Here is a 27,088-nt window from a genome sequence, read left to right on the forward strand (position 1 = left end):
TAGGGCGGGGACTTTGGGGAAGGGGTGGAGTTAGGGTGGGGCCAGGGGTGGGAAAGGGGCGGGGCCAGAACCCTGTGGAGTGTCCTCTTTTTTTATTTTTTAAATATGGTAACCCTACCCTGAATCCTCTAGGCGACCCTATTTGGCTCACAACCAGCCCTGCTGAATGGCACCCGGAACCAGCTTGGGGCCGGTGCCACGCTGGATGGAGCACACCCCTCAGCCTAACACGTCAGCAGCCAAAGGGCAGGTGGAAATGCTGAATATGGAGCCACCCCCTCCCCGCGCCTCCCATCCTCGAGCTGGGGAGGATCAGATCATGTGCTACGGTCTGATCCGCCTCAGCCCCTGGCCCGCGCTCAGCCTCTGCCTGCCCCGCCCTCGTTCCCCCCGGAGCGCGCCGCCCCTCCCCTGAGGGACACAGTAACACCCTCCCCGCCCACACCACACCCTCAAACAACGCCTCAAAATGGCAGCGGCCCGCCCCGTAACTAGCCAGGCCGCGGAGCAGCTGACTACACTGCCCCACACACCCCTCCGCCGCCAGGCGGCGCAGACGCAGTAAAGTTAGAGTACAAGTGCACTCCATCCCCCCCGAGCAATGGCCGACAGGCCGCGCATGCGGGTTGGAGTCGGTTTTCCGCCCAAGCACTTCCCCACAGAGTAATGGCGCCAGTGTCCTGCCGCGCATGGGCAGGAAGCACCCGTAGGCCTCCTCGCACCCCCGGGTCTGTGGTGGTTGGCGCGTCGGCTCGGAGATGCCACAGGAGCTGGCGGCGGAACAGCGGGGACGGCTCCTGCGCTCTCTGAACACACGGGAGCCCTCTCACGTGATCTTTTGTAATCGGAGCCCCCGGGTGGTCATCCCCATCTGGCTGGACTTCGAGGGCCAGCCACAGCCCTACCCGGTCCTGCAGCCGGGCACCGGCCGGAGGATGTACAGCTACCTCGGTGGGGACGGGCGGGGGGGTGCACATCTTCCAGGGGAGGGGTACATTCACACCTGCCAGCGTGGGGGGGGGGTGCACAGCTACCAGGGGAGGGTACATTCACACCTGCCGGGGGGTGTGTGTGTGTGCACAGCTACCAGGGTGGGAATGGGCACAGGCTGCACTACTAGGGTGGGATGGGCGGGGGTGCACAGCTACCTAGCTGGGGATGGGTGGGGGAGAGCATAGCTGCCAGGGTGGGGATGGGTGGCGGGGTGCACAGTTACCACAGTGGAGATGGGCACGGGGTGGACCTACCAGTGTGGGGATGGGTAGGGGGTGCGTGCCCACCAGGGTGGGGACGAGCGAGGGGGCATGTGCCCCCCAGGGTGAGGATGGACGCGGGGGTTTCTTGAAGCAGGGGGGTGAAACTGATGTGCAAAGGTGAACCTTGGATGGATTTATAGCCGTGGATGTCAATAAAGTATCTGATTCAAAACAGCAGGTATTACCCACCCTGCCTGTCCTGTGGCCACTGTTTTGAAGTCCAAAGGGTCCATGGCTGCCTGCGTGTGTTTATTTAAGGAACTGGCAACAGTGTTCGCTCCTGGGAAATCCCTAGTGGACTTCAGTTCAGACATCTATTTGAAAGCCACTGGCAGGCACACAAGCCACAAGAAGAATTGAAATAGTTACTAATTCCAGAGCTCAATTTCATTTTAAAATAAATTACCTTCCTCATATTTATCTACAATATAGATAACATTAAAAACAATTTGAAACATAGCTCCTTTGTTATATTTAATCTCTGTTTTGTTATAGAACATCTTTGGCTGTTCAGAGATGCAGAAACAGATGATGGACTTCTTGTCAATCAGACAGAGCTGTTTGTGCCTTCTCGCAATGTGAATGGCCAGCCCATATTTGCAAATATCACACTTCCAGGTACAATTATAAAAAGAGTTAAATCTGCTAGAATTTAAGGGGAAATTGATGAGCTAAGATCAGAGACCTTATTCTACTTTGGTACAAGGGAGGGTGTGAATGAATCAGATATTCAAGCAATTAATAAAAACTTTATATCTAAAATTGAAAACAAGGGATTTCTAAAGCAACATCATTGATTTCTCTTGAGTACAGCTATTTACAGGGTTTTGACATTATTTAAGTCTCCCTGCTCTCTGCATTTCTAATGTATCTTATGATATATTTCATGATCCATTGGATAGGGTACATAACTGCGAGTCAGAAGATCTGAATTCTGCTTCTCTCTGCCAGTGACTCTGTGATAGACCTAACCTTACTGAGTCTCATTCTCTCCATTTTGGGAAAAGTAATACCTACCTCACAGAAGTATTGCAGGCTAAATTCATGAATGTTTGTGAGATACGTTTGACATATTTGGCTGCAGAGTGCTAGAGAAGCTCAAATAATATTACATAAATATTAATCTTCTCTCTCTCTTTGCAGTATTCAGTCTGAAAGAGAGGTGTCTTCAGGTTATTCGCAGTCTGGTAAAACCAGTGGACTACAGGAGATTGGATATTGTTCGGTCATTATATGAAGATCTGGAAGATCATCCCGACATTAGGAAGGATCTTCAACGGCTGTCTCTGGAAAGAAGTTAAATGATAAGGAATGGTGTCCCTGATTTAAAGTGAACATCATTCATTCCAGACTCTTAAGTGGGGAAGAAAACTCTACTGGGAAACTACTGTGTGTAAGTGATGTTAACCACATTGAAACACATTTCAAGAGCTGAGTAGGTGTCAGGATTTCATGCTTTGGAAGGTGCCTGCTCTCATTTGGTTTCAATATATAAAATTTATTAGGATGGCAAGAGCAAGATTCAAGAGATCAAATAGTATGTAACATATACCAAGTTTATGATGTTTCAGTTTAAACATAGTAGACTCAATACTGCATGCAATTAAACCTATGCAATGCTATTGACATCAGTGGCCTTGTATAGGTGGAACTAAGGACAGAATCTTGCTCTTTGACTGTTTCAGAACAAATGTAACAAAAGGCGTTTCTGATATAGAGATATAACACTGGCTGCCCACGATCATTCTCTTTTGGAGGGTATAAATACAGACAATTTCCTTATCATTAGAAAGAATGCTACATCAAGGATGAAATTGAACTAGCTGCTTGAATGATCAGGAGCCAAACACAGCACTTGTAGAAGTGTGTATAACTCCATTGACTTCAGGGGATTTTGACCTCCTTACATAAGGACTAAATTTGCTCCTATCTTGCTCTTAGGGAACCTGATCCAAAGCCCACTAAAGTCAATGGAAAGTCTGTGTGTATAGGCATAAGGAGTTTTCTGCCCCTGCTCTCTGCATTTGTGTATCTGCATCAGGGTTATCAGAATCTAGCACACGGGTCGGCACATCCCTCACCTGCGCCGCTTCCCGCCGCCCCCATTGGCCTGGGACAGCGAACCGCGGAGAGTGGGGGCTGCAATCGGCCGAACCTCAGCAGGTAAATAAACTGGCCCGGCCCGCTAGGGTGCTTACCCTGGCGAGCCGCGTGCCAAACATTGCCGACCCCGATCTAGCACGTAGGGTTGAACAATATTTCTAGGTTAAAACACTTTTTGAAAGGTCACTTGCTGGATGTTTTTCCCTCTCCTGTTGCTGGACCTTTTTATTAACTTATGTGGACCTCTATGCATCACTTTGAGTTAATGTGTCCTGGTGTGGTGAGAGATTGTTTCTGATGATGAGTTGGCAAGGTTGGAGGGTTGTTTGAAGGCCAGAAGAGGACACAGACCAGGACATGCCAACTCTAAGCAGCACGAGACCCTGTCCCAACAACAGATGCAAAACCTGCAGACCTAACGCCAATGCTACAGTAAGCAATATCTCCCTGCAACGCACCTTTTAAGAGCCAAGTGTCATACACATGCTTATCACAACATGTGGTGTACCTCATCCAGTACATCAAGTGCCCCAGCAATAACTAGGTGGGTGAAACCAGACAATCACTGTGCTCTGAATTAACTCTCACAGAGAAAATGATAAAAGACAAAAACACCATATCACCCATGAACGAACACTTTTTCACAAAGCAATCACTCCATATCTGACCTCTCAAACTTCATCCTCAAAGGAAACCCGCACAACGCCTTCAAAGGATGAGCCTTGGAACTTCCAATTCATAATTCCATTGGATACTAAAAACCCTGGACTTAACAGAGACTGGTTTTATGGCTCATTACAACAATTTGTAACTCACCTTACTGCTTGCTAATTGCCCACTTCATTTTAAGTGGTCTGCTATAGTAGGAACGAACCCCTTATGCTTAACAATCTGTCCCACCTTGTATTTAGCTCAGGCACTCTGGTTACCTCTCTGAGACCTGAGGAAAAGTTCTGTGCAGCTCAAAAGCTTGTCGCTTCCACCAACAGAATGTGATCCAGTAAAATATAAATATTACCTCACCTACTTTGTCACTCTCAAAACCTGGGACCAACATGGCTACAACAACCATGCAAATAACATATGTGCAGGAATCCATCAAAGGTGTAAATACTATGCAAGGTGAGCAGCAGATCTTTGCATAATATTTTGCCATTGTTTAATCTTGCACATTTATTTCTAATGAAACAAAATATATACATTCTAGGAAAACTGCTGTGAAACTAAATGAGTAAGAAGCCACAGTGTAAATATTTAAGTGTCTTTTCCATTTTTGTAAATATTAGTTTATTTTTTTTCTTAAAACATTGTGAATTAACTGAGTTTTGTTCTGTGCCAGAAAATGTAAATACATATTAACTTGATATTGGGTTTTATTTTTTACATGGTTTTCTTGTGTATAGTTTACATGTTTTTTTAGCCATATATTCTTGCATACTAGAAGGAACCCCTGGAGGTATTTTTAATCAACCACAAATGTACACTTTGCAAAACTACTGAAACAAAGGCACAAGAAGTTAGCTGTAGCCCACGAAAGCTTATGCTGAAATAAATTTGTTAGTCTCTAAGGTGCCACAAGTACTCCTGTTCAGTTTACAAAATGTAACTAACCCCTTCCATAGGCTGTGTCTACGATAAACTTTTCCCCCTAAAATTTCCCTCTGTTGCTACTAAGATGAAGCTCCAATGTTGGGAGCTCTAGTGTAGACAAAGTGCCAGCAGTTTCCACCATTTAAAACCACCCTCTAACGTAGTTGTGGTAAAAACACCAGTACTTTGCCTACACTAGTACTCCACTCTTGCTACCTCTGATTGCTGCTCCACTAGTAGTAGTAACAATGGGAAATACTAAAAAAAAAAAAAAGAAAGAAAAAAGTCTGATGTAGACGAGGCTATGTAGATTGGATTCAGATTCGGACACTTAGTAATTTGTCCAGGCCCTAAAACTTCCTTTTTTTTGTTTAAAGTATGGCAAATCACATACTTTTACGGCTCAATTCTACAAACACTGGGACAGACTCTTTTTATCAGTGTTGTTCTTGTGTTATTCTATATTTGTCCAATAAATGTATTTAGTGTTATAATCCACTTACAAAAACAGCCTATTTTGAACTGATTGTTTTTCTAATAACTACTAGATCTTAGGTTTGAACATGCCTTTTTGGGTTACTCCTAAGCATTCTGTATAATATGGTTTAAGTTACGTAGATTTTATGTGCTCTTGTGACTATCAGGATTATTAAAGTTTGTGTTAAAATTACTCCCATCAGTCTGTGACTAGGTGCTTTGAAATTTATGAAAAGTAATATTTTCAAGTTATAAACATTCAGTAATTCTTTGTACAGGATTGATCATAATTAAAGGGCCAGATTCACTGGTCTGCTGGAGTGGTGTAAAGCAGCAGAGCATACTGGTGCATCTGCCCCAGAAACAACAACTTAGGCTAGGTCTACACTACCGGGGGGGGGTCGACCTAAGATACGCAACTTCAGCTACGTGAATAGCGTAGCTGAAGTGGCGTATTTTAGGTCGGCTTACCTGGCTGTGAGGACGGTGGCGAGTCGACCGCTGCCGCGCCGCCGTCGACTCTGCTTCCGCCTCTTGCCGCGGTGGATTTCCGGAGTTGACGGAAGAGCCATCGGGGATCGATTTTATCGCGTCTTGACTTATCGCGTCTAGTGGATCCCCAATAGATCGATTGCTACCCGCCGATTCGGCGGGTAGTGAAGACGTGCTCTTACCAGAAAATACACACTTAGAAGCCCAATGCTCTGACTTGGGTGACCTTCTAGAAGTATCTATAAGATACCAAGGCAACTTAATTAAACTTTTAGTTAATGTTGATTCTGCTAGGCAATTGATTTTTGCAGGTTTCTTGTCTTAATTTTAAGACATGTTTCACCATGGATCAGGGCCAGCTTAGCTGTTTAGGAAAAATACCAGACCAGAATATGTAAAGTTTGATACTCTCTTCTGGAATTTTCCCTGAACAGCCACGCGGACCCTGATCCACAGTGTACCTGAAAGGAGAATTTTTGCTTTAGGTTTAAAAAAAAAAAAATAATCTGGAGGGAAGTATAGTGACAAGCAAACAAACCATGGAACCACACGTAAAATGTACTTTAAATCAGTGGGAGTTTTGCCCAAATACGGATTAGAATTGAATTTTATACAGCCACTTGCACCCCATTTTGCATCTGATTGTGCAAACTGTCAAGCACTGTCAGCAAAGCCAGTGGGCGTTGAGTGTGCATAATACCTTGCAAAGTCATAAATACTCCTAAGGCCTTGGCTACATTTGCAAATTACAGCGCTGTAAAGCCTCCCACAGCGCTGTAACTCACTCCCCGTCCACACTGGCAGGGCACTTACAGCGCTGTATCTCCCTGGGTACACCGCTGCAGGTACTCCACCTCCCCGAGAGGAATAACAGCTGCAGCTAATCACCTTGTGAAGTGGCCAATCCTCTCCATTGTTGTGACCGGCTGCAGGAATGCGGAAGTGCCGGGTTTCAAAGCTCCTACCACAGAGAAAAGCAAACAGATTGCAGCTTGCTTTGAGTGAGCGAATGAATGAGCAGGGGGACGGAAGTTTGGAACTTGCAAAATAGAGAGCTGACATGCTCCAAAAAGCACTCTTTCTCCCCCCACACTCTCTGTCACAATCCACTCCACCCACCCCTCCCCCGTTTTGAAAAGCACATTGCAGCCACATGAATGCTGGGATAGCTGCCCATAATGCACCACTCCCAACACAGCTGCAAATGTTACAAGTGTGGCCACACCACTGCGCTGGCAGCTGTCAGTGTGGACAGACTGCAGCGCTTTTCCCTACTCAGCTGCACGAAGACAGGTTTACCTCACAGCGCTGTACAGCTACAAGTGTAGCCAAGGCCTAAGGTTCTTCCACATCCAAGATGAAGGGCTTATGTAACCTTTCCACACCTAAATGAGTCCAATATCTGCCATTTCTTTCATTCCTAATGCACTGAGGGCAAGTTTACGCTACCACCTAAGTCGATATAACTTATGTCACTCAGGGGTGTGAAAAAAACACATACACCCTCCAAGAGACACAAGTTTTACGCTGTCCACATTGGCGCTATGTTGGTGGGAGAGACTCTCCTGTCGACATAGGCCTTGGCTACACTCATGGATTCACAGCGCGTGGATTCACAGCGCTGCAAGTACTCCACCTCTCCGAGGGGAATAGCTTGCAGCACTGCGAGCGAGCGTGCAGCGCTGCAGGCGCTGATTACACTGGTGCTTTACAGCGCTGCACTCGCTGCACTCGGGGTGTGTGGTTTTTCACACCCCTGAGCGCAGCGAGTGCAGCGCTGTGAATTGCCAATGTAGCCAAGGCCATAGCTTCTGCTTCTTGATAATGTGGAGTAATCATGCCAACAGGAGAGCGCTCCCCTGTTGGTATAGCACGTCTTCACCAGACACACTCCAGCAGCGCAGGCTGCACTGATGTAGTGCTGCACTGTACACTTGCCCTTATTCTTCCCATGCTTTTTGGGAAAAGTGGTTTATTCAACACATCAGTGAGTATCTGTCTCTGAGGGTTATTTTATTATTTGTATTATAGTAGCATCGAGAAAACACAACCAAGATCAGGGTCTGACTTTTAGACACTGTTGCTGGGGCTGACCGCAAGTTACCTTGGGCTGTTATTACAGCATAGTTCAAGGGCAGCTAGTAGTGAACTGCTGGGCTGGCTTGCAGCCACTTGACTGATAAACTAGTAAAGAGATAAGGAAGGCTGGAGAGTGTTGAGTGTGGGAATAGAGAGCAGCAGTGATTTCTGCCAGAGCCTGCTTGTGGGTGAATACGCCCCCTCCCTTAGAAGGAGATGGTGATAAAAACAGCTATGAGGATTGCTTTAGACGAACAGTCTCACCTGCGAAACTAGGCCTTGTGGGTGCCCAGGAGGCAATAAAACTGGTTATACTTATGCACCTGTTGTGGCTTCATTGAGTGTATCTGAGCCCTCCCCTCTGGCTTGACAATTGTACGTAAATAGAGTAAGAAACACTTTCTGCCCTGAAGAGCTTATTACATATGTAGACAAAGAAAGTATTCTTACTCCCGTTTCACAGAAGAGATTAAATTACTTGCCTAAACTCTCAAGGAGGTTATGGCAGGAACTGAAACCAGAGCACCTGAGTCCCAGTCCACTGTCTTAACCACACACCATATTTTTCCCTTGTTCTCCACAATTGTTTGTTCTTTCTTCTTGTCATCTGGATTTAAGACCTGACCTACTTTCAGCTCCCATCAATTCAGCTGATGTAACCTCATTTTCCTGTTGCCAAAGCATTGGTAATATTTTTTTCTGTTACATCATTTTTTTTTAAATGTTGACTAGTTCCTCTTCAAAATAAGAAGCATATATAAATGTATCAGATATTAATTTATAAATATATTTTTACTGACTCTTGAGTCATGTGGCAATGTCATTTTGGAGACATTCACACTATGAATGTAACAGCAGGTCTGTGTGATACTGTCTATCACTATAATGTACATGAAAATGTCTTTCAGTATATTTAATACTATCCATTGCCTGACCTAGTCATAAAAATTGAATGCTAATATTGGCATTGAAGCTTATCACATGCTCACCATACCTTCTGCGCAGCAGTTCAGAGAGTGTATCTTTTGAGTGTATCTAATTTTTCATGGCCCAGAAACATCCTGACACAAGAAAGGATTTCATATTTATCTGCTACTGGAATTGCAAGAACAGTATTTCATAACAATTCCTCTCATCAGTATGATTTCATTTTTCAGCTAAACTCATGGTTAATATCAGGGATCGGCAACCTCTGGCACATAGCCCATCAGGGAAATCCGCTGGTGCACCAGGACGGTTTGTTTACCTGCAGCGTCTGCAGGTTCGGCCGATCACAGCTTCCACTGGCCGCGGTTCGCCATTCCAGGCCAATGGGGGCTGCAGGATGCGGCGTGGGCTGAGGGATGTGCTGGCTGCTGCTTCCCGCAGCCCCCATTGGCCTGGAACAGTGAACTGTGGCCAGTGGGAGCTGCGATCTGCCGAACCTGTGGATGCTGCAGGTAAACAAACCATGCCCGTGCACCAGCGGATTTCCCTGATGGGCTGTGTGCCAAAGGTTGCCGATCCCTGGTTTATATTATTAATTAAAAGTTAAAAGTATGGTCAGGATAAAGCAGGTCTTTTTGTTTTTCCTAATAAATTATTGAAAGAAGAGTCTGCTATTTGAGGGACCCTCTTTTAGACAGTTGTTCTCAAACTTTTGTATTGGTGATCCCTTTCACACAGCAAATCTATGAGTGCGACCCCCCCCTTATAAAATAAAAACATTTTTTTTTATATTTAACACTATTATAAATGCTGGAGGCGAAGCAGGGTGTGGGGTGGAGGCTGAGCTCACAACCCCTCCAAGTAATAACCTTAAAGTCATGACCCCCAGTTTGAGAAACCCTGGATTAGATGTGTAAATGACGTCTGGGTTATGGTAATTAAAGATCCTATGATGATATGATCTGATGGAAAATCACTACACCCAATGGAATGTGGTCACGTTCTACAAAGATAAGTAAACCACTGGCATAATCTTCAAGCTTCATGGGAAAGTATTTTTTCAATTGCAGTAAGTTCATGTATATGAGAATGAGTCCTGGTCTACACTCCTAAATTATCAGAGGGGTAGCCATGTTAGTCTGAATCTGTAAAAAGCAACAGAGGGTCCTGTGGCACCTTTAAGACTATCAGAAGTATTGGGAGCATAAGCATAAGCTCCCAATACTTCTGTTAGTCTTAAAGGTGCCAAAGGACCCTCTGTTGCTTTTTACTCCTAAATTAGGTCAACATAAATCTCCTTGCGTTGACCTATTTGTGAATGTGTCTGTATTCAAATTTGTCTTTGGCTTACATTAGCGCCCCGTTACAGCGACACAGTAAAACTATTTCCCTGAATGGCATAGAGCCATGATCGACATATTGAAGTTGACACAGTGTGAGTGTAGACACCGAATGACCTCTGTCAACCCTAACAGTTCTCCAGCAGCTGTCCCACAATGTCTCATTCCCTGTGACAGTGACTGGTCGGGCCACAATTTTAAACTGCACTGCCCAGGGTTCACAGAGACTGGAAGAAACATTCCTTTTAAAATCCCCCACATGTATTTGAAATGCCTTTTCCTGATTGCCCACCTTGGCGAGCACAGCTAGCTGCTCATCCTTGCATGCAACTGCCCAATCGACCATGCTGGCTCCATGCACTAGACTCTCTCCTGCCTGAAGTAGATGTGATATTGGCTCTCTTGGGCCTGCTGGGAGAAGAGGCTGTGCCAGCACCGCTACCGACCAGCTGTAGAAACATGGACATGTTCGAACAGATTGCACAAGGGCTACAGGCAAAGTGGTATGACAGGAATCATCAGCCGTGATGCGTGAAAACAAAGGAACTTTGTCAGGTATACTGCAAGGCCATGGAACACAATAGATTTGAGGCTGAGCATCCACAGAAAAAAAATGTTGGGTGCTCAGCACCCAGCAACCACCCGCCCATCAGCTGTTAGACTTAAGTAATGCGTCCCAGCCAATTGGTGGACATCTCCCCCAGTCAGGAGCTTCATAGGAGGGATTCTTTGTGAGCTAGAGCTTTCCTAGCTCCCTTCTCCACCAGTTCAGGGGAGCGACCAGGTGGTGGCCATGGTCCGAACACAGCCTGCGGGCTTGGGTTTAAGGCCCACGAGACCTCATAGGTAGTGTGTAGCACACTGAGATACTACCCTTGGTGCACTAAACTTTACATCAACATAAGCACTCCTGGTGGTGCAAGTAACCAAGTATGCATGCACCCGAATGATATACAAACTTCAGCACCTGTATGCTGACATACCTGTATCGACCAGTTTGTAGGGTAGATATGGCCTAAGGAACTAGGGAAAGGATGTAGATAGCTCTGCAGATTGATAATTGTATATAGAGCCTCTTACCCCTCAGTTATGTAGCCTGGTTACTCGTAGGCGCCGACTTCTACTGGCGCCGCTGGGTGGCCGACCCCCCCCCCCCGCCTCTGGCCCCGCCCCAACTCCACCCCTGCCCCGCCCCCTCCCACCCCATTCCAACCCCTTCCCCAATCCGCCCCCTCCCTGCCCCTATTCCGATTCCTTCCCCAAATCTCTGCCCAGTCCCGCCTCTTCCCTGCCTCCTCCCCTGAGCGCGCCACGTTCCCGCTCTTCTCCCCTCCCTCCTGGAGCTTGCTACCCCACCAAACAGCTGTTTGGCGGTGGCAAGTGCTGGGAGGTAGGCGGAGGAGTAGGGATGCCGTGTGCTCAGGGGAGGAGGAGGAGGTGAGGTGGGGCGGGGCGCTTGGCTGCCGGTGGGGGTGCAGAGCCCCCACTAATTTTTCCTCATGGGTGCCCCAGCCCCGGAGCACCCACGGAATTGGCGCCTACGTGGTCACTAGTGAATGAAACTGTAACTCTCTGAAGGCTGTTAAGTGAAATGACTGGGTGGTTCTCAGTCCAGTTCCTAGTTCCACTTAATTTAAAACCACCATCACAATTGAAAATATTGTTGACAGTCTCCAAGAGAACGAAGATTTGAGTGGGAGTAGTTCCTGTAGGTGAGGGTGGAAGAGGCTGTGGGATGAGGTGGGGTAGAGGACGTTTCACTACTGCTCCCCATGCTGCCCCCAGTTTCTGGTGGAACAGCAGTCTAGCCTGTGGGCCTGTCAGTGGGCAATTTTCATGAGCACCAAATTTATTTTTAACAGAGGATAAAGAAATAATATGCAATAGTTTTATCCTGGTGTTAAATTAGCCCAGCAGTCTGTCATACACTGTATATCAGTTTGGTTTGATTTGGTATGGAACCAAGGGGAATACATCGTAATTTGAAATGTTGAGAGACTGAAAGACAAGGAGTTCTGTTACTAGGTTTTTTTTTACTGGCAGGGATAATTGGGTTTGAAAAAAGCGTCATGCAAACAAATGGCTCCCTAAGACTCAACAGCAAAGAACATCCCTTGAACCGGATGTTAGTCCTGTTGTCTCTGCCAAATTCCAACTCAGAAAATTACATTCTGCCTCCTGAAATTCCCCTGCTGTTTCAATTGTACTATTCTCACACATTTCCTGCCCTAGAGCTGACCTGCCAAGTTCCCACCCACTTGGAGATAAACCTCCTTGCTATGGTTTAAATTATTATAACAATGATACTTTAATGATAGTTATGATGATTGATCTTATTCTAGTGATGGATTTTACAATATGTTTCAAGGAAACATTTACATTTTTTTATTTATTCATTCGTGTATATTTAATTTCTTAATTTGGTAGTCCCACCTTGATAACCTTGCCTAACCTGTCGTGTTCAGTGTTCGGTGTGTGCTGGTACACAGCTGTCACATCTCCCCTCCCCAAGAGGTGGCAGTGTTGGGTAAAATGATTCCTGTATCAGTTAAGGGATTTGGACCCTGGGTGATGACAGGCACTATAGAAATGACAATTATTCCTACTAAATCCCCCGCAGTAACTGTCCAAGGGATTGAGAGGAGCACACAGAAATATGGAATCCTGGATAATATGCCATTATTTAACCGGAAGAGTTATCAAATATGGCCACAAAATATATAGGGAAGTATATAGTTTCAGTTTTAAAAGTGATACTTCAGCTACCTTGTCAAAACCCCTGGATGCCAAATTCCATCATAAAGGTGGCTGCATTTCATTGGTGGGCAAAAGTTTCTTCCATTGTTTCCCCTCAGTTGCCCAATGAGGCAATGAGCCCACAGATCTCTCATTCCTGGCTTCTCAGGGGTGTGAATTTTTCAACCTAAGTTATAGGTCACTGTCCTTCGACTGGAAGGGGGCTGAGTCAGTGTTTTCGCCAGGAATTGAAATTAGGGGAGGTGTTGGAATATTCAGGGAGGGTGAGGGCCGACGAGGGTTAAGACCGTGAGGGCAAAGGTCGGCTGTATGGCACCACAGTCAAAACTGAAAAATGTTTTATGATCATTTTATTAGATTTAAATCATGTTTTAAAATCATCACAAAAACTAAAGTTGGCTACTCAAGCCTACTACAAAGCACTATATCTACATCCGTCTTGGTTTCTTGTTGTAATTTTGCACTCTTTGGTGTCTTCTTGTGTGTCCATTACTTCCAATCCTTCATAATATGCTCATGATCAGGCAGAAGGTGACTTCTTTCAGAACACAAAATTCTATTCAATGAGGAAAAAGTATGCTCAACTGTAGCTGTTGTGACTGGGAGTAGCAAGAGATGAATTCCTACTTCTTTCATCCCAAGAAACATAACACAAAGATTGGGTTGAACCACTAGTGATGAGAAAGAAGTTGAAGTGAAATCTTCATTTGTTCGTCATATGATATTCCACTCTGTGTTCAAAATTCACTATTCTGTCCTGATCACATAGCAGCCCTATTGCTGGTAGTGTCTCACTCCATTCAACTGTAGGTGTTTTATAAGACAGGCATCTGTAAAAGCTACGTGGAGGTTGAGTAGAATCCAGAAATCGTTATTGTAGATTTGTAAGACTCAAGTCTGTGTACTTTTTCAGCTGGCTTAACGAGCACTTCTTGTCCTCTTCACTTAAGGAGTCAATATAAGTATCTTCTGGACTGAAGTCTTTGCTTCTTCCAGTACATTTTCAATGGATATCTCTGATTGATCCAAGGGTAGCTTCTATTGCTGGACAAAGATCTACTACTGTTGTAGCAGATGCCTGGATGACATTGTTTAAACAGTAGACTTGCAAGAGAGAGAATGACGATAGTCTTCTCTGAACTTCGTAACAAAAGTAATCCACCAGCCTCATTACTTAGATCTGTCCTATCTTGGTGGATATTTTCCAAAACCAGTGATAATAGTTGCAGTAATTTTAAGACAGCAGCCAAGAATCGCTCATGAGAAAGCCAGCAAGTTTTCCCAAGTTGGACTAATTTGAACTTCAATCCCAGTATATCTTCTATTTGTTTTCAAGACGTTCAGTCCTTTTGGACTCTTGCTGAAAAAAAAGTGTATAAAAAAGCCATTAAATTTGTCTTTTTAATATCTTTTTAAGATTCTGCAGCTTGTACTAGCGTTAGCTGGAGTAGATGGCCTCTGCAATGTGTATAGGAGAGATTAGGGTTACACTTTTCTCTGAGCAAAGCTTGTACTCCACTATGTCTTCCAGAGAAATTTGTAGCTCCGTCAAATGCACAAGCAGCCATCTGTTTGGGGTTCAATTTACAAGCATTTAACTCTTCTAAGATGTCAAAGATGCAGCTGATGTGTCTTCTATAACCTGAACATCTAGAATGCATCTACTGGTCTATCATGGACATCAAGATAACATACGCAATGACTTAATGCCTATTTGAATTGGAGTGCCATCAGCCATGTATGCACATTTTTTGAATATGGTGAGAGAGTTCTTCACTTTTTCAACTACTGAGTCTTTCACTGTTGCACCGCATGCTTCTAGAGAGTCAGCTGAGATTTTTCAGAAAGATAGCGAGCATTTGCCAGTCTTGTTCTAAATTAGTGTCCAACTTCAGGATTAACAAGGAACAGTGCACTTAACATTGGCCTCCAGTTTGTATTGTGTGGTATCTCTTACTTAAATAGAAAGTATGGTGCAACAGCCATGTTGGTTCACATAAACTGAGTTGTGTCTCCAGCATTCTTAACAGCCTCATTAAGTTCTTCTAAAATTGGCTTTGACAGTGACTGGCTTATAAGGCTTTCTGCAAGTTGAAGCAGTCCAGAGGCATGGTGTTTTGCAGCCTTTTCATATAGGTTGTCAGTATTGGCTTAGCTGATCAGTCTGGCAAACCAAGCTCCTCCACTTTTACTATATAAATCCATGATATGCCCACATCTTGAATACTGCATGCAGTTCTGGTCACCCCATCTCAAAAAAGATATATTGGAATTGGGAAAGGTACAGAAAAGGGCAACAAAAATTATTAGGGGTATGGAACAGATTCCCTATGAGGAGAGATTAAAAAGACTGGGACTTTTCAGCTTGGAAAAGAGACGACTAAGAGGGGATATGATGGAGGCTTATAAAATCTTGACTGGTGTGGAGAAAATGAATAAGGAAGTGTCATTTACCCCTTCACTTAACACAAGAACCAGCGGTCACCCAATTAAATTAATAGGCAGTAAGTTTAAAACAAACAAAAGGAAATATTTCTTCACACAATGCACAGTCACCCGTGGAACTTTTTGCCAAAGATGTTGTGAAGGACAAAATTATAACAAGTATCAGGGGGTAGCCGTGTTAGTCTGTATCTACAAAAACAACAAGGAGTCTGGTGGCACCTTAAAGACTAACAGATTTATTTGGGCATAAGCTTTCGTAGGTAAAAACCTCACTTCTTCAGATGCATAGAGTGAAAGTTACAGATGCAGGCATTATATACTGACACATGGAGAGCAGGGAGTTACTTCGCAAGTGGAGAACCAGTGTTGACAGGGCCAATTCAATCAGGGTGGATGTAGTCCACTCCCAATAATGGATGAGGAGGTGTCAATTCCAGGAGAGGAAAAGCTGCTTCTATAATGAGCCAGACACTCCCAGTCCCTATTCAAGCCCAGATTAATAGTGTTAAATTTGCAAATGAATTTTAGTTCTGCTGTTTCTCTTTGAAGTCTGTTTCTGAAGTTTTTTTGTTCAAAGATAGTGACTTTTAAATCTGTAATAGAATGACCAGGGAGATTGAAGTGTTCACTTACTGGCTTATGTATGTTACCATTCCTGATGTCCGATTTGTGTCCATTTATTCTTTTGCGGAGGGACTGTCCAGTTTGGCCAATGTACATAGCAGAGAGGCATTGCTGGCACATGATGGCATATATAACATTGGTGGATGTGCAGGTGAATGAGCCCTTGATGGTATGGCTGATGTGGTTGGGTCCTCTTATGGTGTCGCCAGAGTAGATATGGGGACAGAGTAGGCAACGAGGTTTGCTACAGGGATTGGTTCCTGGGTTGGTGTTTCTGTGGTGTGGTATGTAGTTGCTGGTGAGTATTTGGTTCAGGTTGGGGGGTTATCTGTAAGCGAGGACTGGCCTGCCTCCCAAGGTCTGTGAGAGTGAGGGATCATTTTACAGGATAGGTTGTAGATCGTGGATAATGCGCTGGAGAGGTTTAGGCTGGGGCTGTATGTGATGGCCAGTGGTGTTCTGTTATTGTCCTTGTTGGGCCTGTCCTGTAGTAGGTGATTTCTGGGTACCCGTCTTGCTCTGTCAATCTGTTTCCTCACTTCCCCAGGTGGGTATTGTAGTTTTACGAATGCTTGATAAAGATCTTGTAGGTGTTTAGTATCAGGGGGTAGCCATGTTAGTCTGTATCTACAAAAACAACAAGGAGTCTGGGGGCACCCTAAAGACTAACAGATTTATTTGGGCATAAGCTGTCGTGAGTAAAAACCTCACTTCTTCGGATGGATAGGAATGCATCCAAAGAAGTGAGGTTTTTACCCACGAAAGCTTATGCCCAAATAAATCTGTTAGTCTTTAAGGTGCCACCAGACTCCTTGTTGTTTTTGTAGGTGTTTGTCTCTGTCTGAGGGGTTGGAGCAAATTCGGTTGTATCTTAGAGTTTGGCTGTAGACAATGGATCGTGTGATGTGTCTTGGATGTAAGCTGGAGGCATGTAGGTACATATAGCGGTCAGTAGGTTTCCGGTATAGGGTAGTGTTTATGTGACCATCACTTATTTGCACTGTAGTGTCCAGGAAGTGGATCTCTTGTGTGAACTGGTCCAGGCTGAGGTTGATGGTGGGGTGGAAATTGTTGAAGTCCAGGAGGAATTCTTCAAGGGCCTCCTTTCCGTGGGTCCATATGATGAAGATGTCATCAATGTAGCACAAGTAGAGGAGGAGCACTAGGGGACGAGAGCTGAGGAAGCGTTGTTCTAAGTCAGCCATAAAAATGTTGGCATACTGTGGGGCCATGCGGGACCCATAGCAGTGCCACTGACTTGAAGGTATAAGTTGTCCCCAAATCTGAAGTGGTTGTGGGTGAGGACAAAGTCACAAAGCTCAGGCGTGCTGTGGCCTCATCAGGGATACTGTTCCTGACAGCTTGTAGTCCATCCTCATGTGGAATATTGGTGTAAAGTGCTTCTACATCCATGGTGGCCAGGATGGTGTTTTCAGGAAGAACACCAATGCATTGTAGTTTCCTCAGGAAGTCGGTGGTGTCTCGAAGATAGCTGGGAGTGCTGGTAGCGTAGGGTCTGAGGCGAGAGTCCAAATAGCCAGATAATCCTGCTGTAAGAGTGCCAATGCCAAAGAGATGATGGGGCGTCCAGGGTTGGAACTAGACAAGTTCATGGAGGTTAGGTCCATCAATGGCTATGAGCCAGGATGGGCAGGGATGCTCCGCGCTAAGAGGGCTGCGCGCCGCAGCTTTCCACCCCACCCCCAGCTCACTTCCCCCTCCTCCCCTCCCCTGAACGCTCCGCCCCCTGCTCCTCCCCCTCCCCTGCTTCCCGCGAATCAGAGGTTCGCGGGAAGTCTGAAAAGAAGCAGGGGCGGGCAGGCAGCACCAGATAAGCTGGGATGGTGGGGGGCGCGAGAAGGGCTCCGGGGAGGCGCGGCCCAGTCCGGCCCCGGTTCTGGTCGAGCGCGCCAGCCCCAGCGGCTCCGGCCCGGCTTGACTCCAGCCCGGCCCCCGCGGCATGGCTCGGCTCGGTTCCAGCCCAGCCCCAGCAGCGCGGCTCGGGTCCGTCCCGTCCCGGCCCCTGTGGTGCGGCTCCGGCCGCTGAGCGGCTCTGGGCCAGACCCAAGCCCGGCGACCCCAGCTCGATTCCTGGGGGCGGGGCTTGCTGCAAGCCCCGCCCCCAGAAATCAGGCCCCGCTCTTGCTAAAGCCGGCCCTGCTGACAGGGCGAGTGGCTGGGCAGCCCGAGCTGCCAGGGACCTGCTGCCGCCCCCTCCTGCCCCCGAACCCAGCCCACCACGCACCTCCCCGCCTCAGCCCCGCGCTGCCTGCCCTGGGCGGGGAGAGGCAGAGTCCGGCTCCGAGCGGGACAGCGGGGGATATTGCCCCGCCGGGGGACCCCTGCGGATCGGGCACCTGGGGGTCAGTGTCTGTCCTCTCAGCTCTGCCTGCAAGGGGCTGGGGAAGCAGCTGTCAGCACCTGCTCCTCTCAGCCCTTGCACCCGCCATCCCGCTCACAGCCCCTCCACTTGTACCTCCCCCCATCGCTCCTTCGCCGCACCCCTTCCCCTTGTACTCTCCCTTCACCCGCACCTCTCCCCTTGTACCCTCCCCCAGCCCTCTCCTCCCACACCTCCCCCTTCCCCTCTTCTCCCACAACCTTCCTGATACCCCCTCTCCTCCTCCACCCTCCTCCGTGAGTACATCACACCCCGCCTCTCTGCCAGTGTAGAGCTCCCAAGCGCCCCCACACCCGCTCCTCTGCCTGAACCCTCTTTACTAGATCCCCATCCCTTTCTGGGTACAAGGTTTGAGGGTTAGTCCCTATGCCTTCCATGTGCATTTGGAGCACTACAGATGGGGTTGCAGGGGACGGAGGGGGGGGGCAAGATTTATACTAAAGTGAAATAAAAATAGGAGAAACGGTTTGATCCCCACTGCAAGTGTAAACGGGGATTGCTGTGGTGAATTAGGAAGTCACGTTTGGGGGGGGGGGAGCCCAGGGCTGGGGCGGCAGGGGATGCGGGTGGAGGGGGAAAAGAGAGCCCAGGGCTGGGGTGGCAGGGGATGTGGGTGGGGGAGGGCACTGGTGGGGGGTGGAGGGGAGAGCCCAGGGCTGGGGTGGGGGGCAGCCAAACATTTTTTTGCTTGGGGCAGCAAAAAACCTAGAGCCGGTCCTGACACGGCCTGTAACTGGGAGGGGGTGTTGGGGAAATTCAGGGGTGGTCTAGGAAAATCCCTGGGCTGTGAAAATCCCTTTCAGGGAAGCTGCTTTCGCTCACACTCATAACTTAACAACGAGGCTGGAGCAGCAGCCACCCACCCCAGCGAGGAAAAACCTGCTTCACGCTTGAGGGCAGGGCGGATGACGTCACCCAGGCAGGAAGAGGCTGTGAGGCTGGCAGAGCCAAATCGCCTCTCGGGCTGTACACATCGGCCTCGGGGCCAGCGGCCGCCGCTGATAGGGGGACAGGCCGCCAATGCCAGCCCCGGGGGAAGAGGAAGCCTCTGAGGCGTGTGGGATGAGAGGCAGCGCCTCCGCGCAGAGAGGCGCCCGAGAGCGAGCCCCGCACACGCCGCGTGCCGCTGGCGGCCCAGGGAGGTGAGGCGGCGGGCGCAGCAAGTGACTGCGACGGAATGGCCCAGCAACAGCCCGCCCTGGGCAGCGCCCCGCCGCCCGCGTACATTCACACCCTGCCGGCCTGCGTGCTGGAGGACTTCTGCCAGAAGATGGACTGTCTGAACGACTACGACTGGATGCGCTTCGGTGAGAGCGGGGCGCTGCGGGGAGGAGAGCGCGGAAAGGGGAAGGGGGGGCGGGTTTGCGGACGAGGAGCGACTCAGGCCGGGGTCTAGCCAGGCAGGTGACAGGACGGACAGAGGGATGGAGACCAGCCCCGGCAGTGAACTCTCTACTTTCTGAGATGGGCTCAGGCGCCAGTCGCCCAGAGGATTCCTGACAGAGGCGCTTTTTGGTGCGCGCTAAAGACCAGCTGCTGTAGCTGGATGCGTGTGGGGCTCCGGGCTTCACCTGCGTGGAGCCATTAGCAGGATCAAGCTGTAAATAACTTAGTGGTGACTAAACCTCCAGTCTATTCAGATAAGCACAGAAATACTTCGGATATCTAGTGTGACTTCTGGAAGTCCCTCCTGGCTCCTCCACCCCAGCCAGGCTCCCAGCTCCCACAGGCTTTCCACCCTTCTCCTCTCTTGCCACTCCACTACCATTGGTTTCTACGCTATTGATTCCGTTCTCTAATCCAGTGGTTCTCAAACTTTTTGTACTGGCGACCCCTTTCACACAGCAACCCTCTGAGGGCAACCCCCCTTATAATTTAAAACCACATTTGTTTATATTGAACACTATTACATGTTGGATGCAAAGCGGGGTTGGGGGTGGAGCTGGGCTGGAGGGGCTCCGGGTGACTGCCTTGCCCGCAGGCACCAGCTTCTTCTATTCTCCAGGGTGCTCAAACCCCACTTAGCTCCAGGCCCCGCTCCCACTCCACCCCCTTCCCCCAAAGCCTCATCCCCACCCTGCCTCTTCTTGCCCCTGCTTCACCATTGCCCCTCCTCTTTCTGCCCCCAGCGCCTCCTGCACAGCCTGGAACCGCTGATTGTGGTGGGCAGGAGGTGCTTCGGGGAGGAAAGCTTAGCACCCACTGATTTTTTTCTGTGGGTGCTCCAGGGCTGGAGCACCCATGGAGTTGGCACCTATGGTCTCACGCAGGGCTGGGAGCCAGCCAGCTGACAGCCAGAGCCCCACCATACGCAGAGCTGACAGCTCACAACCCCCTTGTAATAACCTCATGACCCCCATGTAATAACCTCACCACCCCCAGTTTGAGAACCCCTGCTCTAATCCCATCAGTCCCACCCTGGCTTGGAGATTTTATGATTCCCGTTTCTTTGCCCTGTTTCTTCGTTTTTGTTTATTCACCTTGTTTGTATGCTAAATTTACCTCTGAATACGTTGATTTTCCAACAGTAGAGATGGACCTGAATCAAAACTCCAGATTCGAATAACCCTGACCTGATTCCTTTGCTACTTAGCTTTTCTCTCCTAAGTGAAATCAAAAGATATAAAATAAGCACTTTCCTTACTATTCTTATGACATTTTCTCTACTTAAATTATTGTTTATTCAGTGCATGGACCCTTGGAGAGATGGGCATACTCGGATTATCCAATTCCTGGATATTCACATTTCAAATTATCCAACATTTGTTTCTATCCCCCAAATCCACAATTTGTATTGAAAGAGAAAATCGTTTATCCCAAACCCCAAGAGTCTGAAGGTCAAAGAAGAACAGGTCTCTGCAGCTTGGAGTCTAAATTAGAGAAACACAGTGAACAATGACAGACTGAGGAGAAAGGACAAAGGGTGTAGTAATAGAGGATCATGAACTAAATTCCATCCCAGCTGTAACTCCATTGGGCCAAATTAAGGGGAAATGTGTAAGCAGAGAAATTTAAACTCCCTGACACTAATTTACCAAGTGTAAGGGAGTTTAAAGCATTATGTACACTGGGTATTTGCCCCAGCTGCAGCCATTGATGACCACAAAACAGCATAGCTGCACATAGGTGACAGTTTACATCAACCTAACTATGTAAGTGTCTACACTAAAATTTCGCTCCCACTGATGTAACTGCTTCACTATGCCAACTTAATAACTCCACCTCCAGGAGAGGCATAGAGTCAGTGTTGATGTAGTTAGGTCAGTGCAGTGTCATGTAGACATTGCGTTGTTTATGTTGACTGTTACTGGCTTTCAGAAGCTGTGTCACAATGCCCCACACTCACACTACAATCGGTACAAGCGCTCCTGGTGAGGAGGCACACCGCTGACACAAGGATCATTGTGTGGACATGCAAAAGTGATTTAATTACTGCGGGTATATGCCAAAGTAACTGAGGTCGACATAATTTTGTAGTGTAGACATACCCATAACTATGCCAGAAAACCTCCCAGTACAGATGCAGCTACACCAACAGAAAAGTGCTTCTGGGGGCATAGCTAATGTCACCTGGGGAGGCAGTTTTACTATGCTGACAAAAAAACACCTTTGGTTGACATAAACAGTGTTTGCACTAGGAGGCTCTGCCATTATAGTTATATCAGCAACACATTTGTAGTGTAGGGCATGTCTACGCTACGGGAACTATAGCGATACAGCTGCAGTGCTACCGCTGCAGTGCCTATAGTGTAGATGCTTCCTACTACGACGGAACAGGTTTTTCCAACCACCTCCCTCAGCAGTTGTAGTGAGGCCGATGGAAGAATTTTCCCATCAACCTAGCTGCATCTACACCAAGGGTTAGGTTTGTTTGACTATGGTCCTCAGGGGTGTGAATTTTTCATACCCCTGAGAGAGATAGCTAGGATAAATGTCTATCTGGGATGGTCTAGACAGTATTTGGTCCTGCCATGCGGGCAGGGGACTGGACTCGATGACCTCTCGAGGTCCCTTCCAGTCCTAGAATCTATGAATCTAGGTTGATCTAAAGTGTAATTGTAGACCAGGGTATAGACAAAGCCTAAATTACAGTAACGTTAGGCCTGGTCTATACTAAAAATTAGATCGACCTAGTTATGTTGCTCAGGGCTGGGGAAAATATCTTTTGTCAATCTACCTACCATCTCTTGGAGATGTGGATTAACCACATCAACAGAAAAACCCCTTCCATCAATGTACAAAGCGTCTACTATGGCACTACAATGACACAGCTGTAGCGCCGTAGCTGTGCCAGCTGTAGTGTAGACATACTCTTAGATTTCTTCTAGCCTCACTTAGGCCTTCTGTACACTAGAAAACTGAACCATTTTTCCAGTAGGTTTAGCTGACCCTTCACTAACTATGGTTTGTCCTTGTCTACGCTTGCCACTAAACTGTAATATAGCTCTGGTTCGACTAAACTGAATACTGAAACAGTGATGTTTCCTAGTGTGCGTAGGGCCATGGACTCACTGCTGAATTTAGCCCATTGATTTCAGTGGCATCACACCAGGAATTTAATTTGGTCTCACTTTGGTGTAAAATATCAGGGGCACTGGAAGTTACATGGAAAATGTGGAGAAATGTGCAAGGAATTTTGCCAATTTGTTTTTGCGAGTCTCTAAAAATTTAAAGAAATGTTTCCATTTTTACAAAACATTTAGAACCTCTTACTCCAGGGAACTGATTTTTTCTTGAGACTCGCATTATGATCTCCTTTATTCCTAATTTATTGTGTACCTATTTTTTCAATTGTGCAAATGTAAACTAAATGAGCATATGCAATAGGCTTGGACTTCCCCTGCTTGTATCTGTTTCTTCCATTTTTATAAAAGAAATATCCCTTCTTTACCTTTAGCCTCCAATGTGATAACTGATCAGACAGAGCTGCGGAAAATCAAGTGCATGGAGAAGACGGGAATCAGCATAACGAGAGAGCTCATGTGGTGGTGGGGAGTGAGGCTAGCAACAGTCCAACAGTTACTGGAACTTCTCCAAGCACTGCAGCTCTACCGAGCGGCACAAGTGATTCTGGACTGTGAGTAGATGATCTTTCTCCCTGAGAGAAACTTATTTTATTTTATATTAGGCAACGTAAACCCTAGCAAAATAAATCCTCTTTTTAGTTAAGAAAACCTCTCACTGGAAACCTCATTCTAAAATTCCAACTACATTGATTTTCCACCCTCACAAATCATATTAAGCAATAACATAGGAAGTGCCATACCAAAGCAGATCATTGGTCCCTCTAGTTCAATATCCTGTTTCTAACAGTGATCAGTATGAGATGACTCAGAGGAAGATGCAAGAACCTCGATGTAGAAAGCAATCTGCCCAGAGAAGTTGGCTTATACTCTGAACCACAAGAATTTATGTCTCTAGCACAGAGGTGGGCAAACTACAGCCCACGGGTCACATCCGGCCCGTGGGACTATCCTGCCCGGCCCCTGAGCTCCCGTCAGGGGAGGCTAGCCCCCGGCCCCTCCCTTGCTGTCCTCCCTTCCCCGCAGTGCGCCACGTCGCCAGTGCTCTGGCCCACCTCTCCTGCTGGGCAGCACGGCAGCATGGCTGGCTCCGGCATGGTAAGGGAGCGTGGGATCCCGGGGGGGGCAGTCAGAGGACAGGGAGCAGGGGGTGGTTGGATGGGGCAAAGGTTCGGCGGGGCGGGAGGGGGCGGTCAGGGGACAGGGAAAGATAGGCATGGGAGTACCAGGGGGCCTGTCAGGGGGCGGGGGTGTGGATAGGAGTCGGGGCAGTCAGGGGACTGAGAGCAGGGGGGTTGGCTAGGGGTGGGGTCCCTGGGGGGCGTCTAGGGGCGGGGGGTCCAGGGAGGGGTTGGTCAGGGGACAAGGAGCGGGGGGGTTGGATGGGTCGGGGTTCTGAGGGGGGCAATCAGAGGGCGGGACGTGGGAGGGGGCAGATAGGGGGCGGGGGCCAGGCTGTCTAGGGAGGCATAGACTTCCCTACCGGGCCCTCCATACAGTTTTGCAACCCTGATGTGGCCCTTGGGCCAAAAAGTTTGCCCACCCCTGCTCTAGCACATCAGAGAAAATTTAAAAAAAATGTAATGGTGTCTGTTCTAATTCTAGTAAGCTGTGGGCCTTGGTGGAATCATGTATCATTCAGTTCTACTGGCTAATGATACACAGTGTAGAAGAATGTTGCCATTGGTCAGTTTTAAATCTGCTGCCTTTAATTTTCATTGCATATCCCTTGCTTTTGTATTATGAGTAAGCATAGGCGCGGACTCCGTGGGTGCTCCAGGGCTGGAATGCTCACAGAAAAAAATTAGCGGGTGCTTAGCACCCACTGGCAGCCAAACTCCGCTCCCACAGCCCCCCACTCCCGTCCGTTGGCGGCCCTGCCAATCAACTCCTCCCCCTCCCTCCCAGCACCTCCTGCACACGGTAGAACAACTGATCCACGGGAGGTGCTGGGAGAGAGGGGGAGGAGGAGTGGGGATGTGACGCACTTGGGGGAGGGGGTGGAAAGAGGCAGGGAAGGGGTGAGGGTGGGCCTTGGGAAAGGGGTGGAGTGGGGGAGGGAAGAGGTGGGGTGAGGACTTGGGGAAGGGGGTGGAGTGGGGGCGGGGCCTGGGGCTGAGCACCCCCAGGGGAAATTAGAAGCCGGTGCCTTTGTGAGTAAGGGTTAATAGGAATTTCTGATTTATTTTTTCTATTCCATTCAGTATTTTGTCTACCTCTATTACAGTATGTCTCCTCTTAGCGCCTTCTCTCAACTAAATAGTCCTAGTCTTTTCTGTGTCACCATATGAAGGTTTTCCCAGGCCTCTAATAATTTTTATCACCCTCTGTGAACAGCCTCTGTTTCTGCTATATCACTTTAGATATAGGGTGCCTAGAATTTGAACAAAGCATTGACTTATAAAAAGGCATTATGAAATAATCCAATTCCTTTCAATACCTTATGTACCCAAGGTATGTTTGTCTTTTGACTACACAGTGAGGAGATCTTTACAGATATTAACCAGCTCATACCCATAGTGCCCATGTAAGGAACTGTCCCTGTTTTAGAGATGGGGAAACTGAGGCATGGGGAAGTTAAGTGACTTGCCCCAAATTGCACAGGGAGAAACTGAGCCAAAACAAGCTCCCAGCTTCTAATCCTGCGCTAGATCCAGCGGGCCATGTTGCCTCTCAAAGCATTTTGGTGCCCTGGTCATAGGTGAATGTCTATTCTTAGTGTTATCAGGATTTATTCTTATCTGTCCAAGGAAGAACAGACGTTATCAATTAGAGATGGGCTGAACCAAAACTCTGATCCAAACATCACTCAAGTAAATTGCAGGAATGCTCAGCAATAGGCAGAAAGCACTCAGCATTTAGTAGGACGGGCCTGAGATAACAAACTTGCCTCTTGCTGTTTCTTGATGCCAGTCAGAATGGTAACAAGACAACACTTGATTGATGGATGGCATCAAGGCTTTAACATTATACACTGGATGTCAGTTTATTTATGGCACATCAGAGGAATGTTGATCCTGTTCTTGGCAAATAATGGTGTTACTCAGCACATCCATAGTGCTTCACAAACATTGACTACACCCTAGTGAATCAGCTATGTAAGTTCCTCAGATAAACTGCCAAGGTTTCAGGTACTTGGAGTCTGAGTTAATACTGTCGTAGACAAAAATAATAGCTCTCTTGAGGAGCCTGAAACATACATGTTAAACAGCCCACAGACATTCTGTTTTAGTTGTCCCTGAAAATGCAATTTTACTCTTAAAAGTGACTAAGGGCCAAAAATCTCACCTTCCTTAATCAAGCAAAATTACCATTGGTTTCAGAGGGAGTTTTGCTCAATTAACATCATTGGGCCAATGTAAAAATGGCACCTTCTTACTTAACAGATATACCCCCGGTCTGAATTCAGGATCACATCTACTCACTGTAGGAGAAAGAAACCTTACTCTATCCACCCTGTAGAACCAATAGAGCTATGGGAAAATGAGCTGGTATCTATTCTGACATGCACATCAGTAACACAGTTGTTAACTCAGGTTCTAAACTAAGGCTTTGCTTATAGTAGCACTTTTGTCGGTCAGGGGTGTGAAAACACCCTATCCCTGACTGAAATAAGTTTCACTGACAAAAGTGCCGGTGTGGACAGCACTATGTCTCCCATGTAGCCGTTCTCTCCCACAGGCATAGAACGGCTACATGGGAGCCTTTACAGCGTAACTGCAGCGGTTCACCTGTCAGGTTTGTAGTGTAGACATAGCCTAAGTTGGCAGGTCTAGCTGTTATAAATAAAGAAGATTTTTTTCTAAATGAAGCAAATTTGATTTGGAAGTCACTGAGACAATAAATGTGGAATCACACAATAGTGTTTTTAAAGTCACTTTTCACACAGTCACACTTTAAACTCTAATTAGAAGCAGCCATTAAAACACTGTACTCCACCACCTCCCCACAAAGGAATCCTGGATCCACCTTTGTTCTTGTGCTTGCTCAGTGCAGGGTGTTCCTGGCATTTCTGAGTAATCCCATTACTGCATGTATACCATGCTGTAATGATTTCAGAGAGAAAATCAGCTA

General features: G+C 47.3%; 3 protein-coding genes across 4 annotated transcripts in view; 2 read left to right on the plus strand and 1 right to left on the minus strand.

The window, feature by feature from the left end:
• Positions 1 to 27,088, minus strand: part of LOC128840852 (uncharacterized) — a 78,795-nt gene that overhangs the window by 31,011 nt on the left and 20,696 nt on the right. The window lies entirely within an intron of this gene.
• On the plus strand, positions 672 to 5,619 carry VHL (von Hippel-Lindau tumor suppressor). Its single transcript, XM_054035345.1, has 3 exons — positions 672 to 951; positions 1,752 to 1,874; positions 2,400 to 5,619. The coding sequence occupies exons 1-3, from the start codon at positions 759 to 761 to the stop codon at positions 2,555 to 2,557; spliced, it is 474 nt and encodes a 157-aa protein (XP_053891320.1). The 5' UTR covers positions 672 to 758; the 3' UTR covers positions 2,558 to 5,619.
• The window catches only part of IRAK2 (interleukin 1 receptor associated kinase 2), a 36,757-nt gene continuing 29,122 nt past the window's right edge, over positions 19,454 to 27,088 (plus strand). For both annotated transcript variants that reach the window (XM_054035335.1, XM_054035336.1), the window contains exons 1-2: positions 19,454 to 19,798; positions 23,389 to 23,568. In XM_054035335.1, coding sequence (XP_053891310.1) covers positions 19,669 to 19,798; positions 23,389 to 23,568 — 310 coding nt within the window. In that variant the 5' untranslated portion in view covers positions 19,454 to 19,668. The remainder of the gene's footprint in view (positions 19,799 to 23,388; positions 23,569 to 27,088) is intronic.

Source organism: Malaclemys terrapin, chromosome 7, assembly GCF_027887155.1.
Source record: "Malaclemys terrapin pileata isolate rMalTer1 chromosome 7, rMalTer1.hap1, whole genome shotgun sequence".
Taxonomy (NCBI): domain Eukaryota; kingdom Metazoa; phylum Chordata; order Testudines; family Emydidae; genus Malaclemys; species Malaclemys terrapin.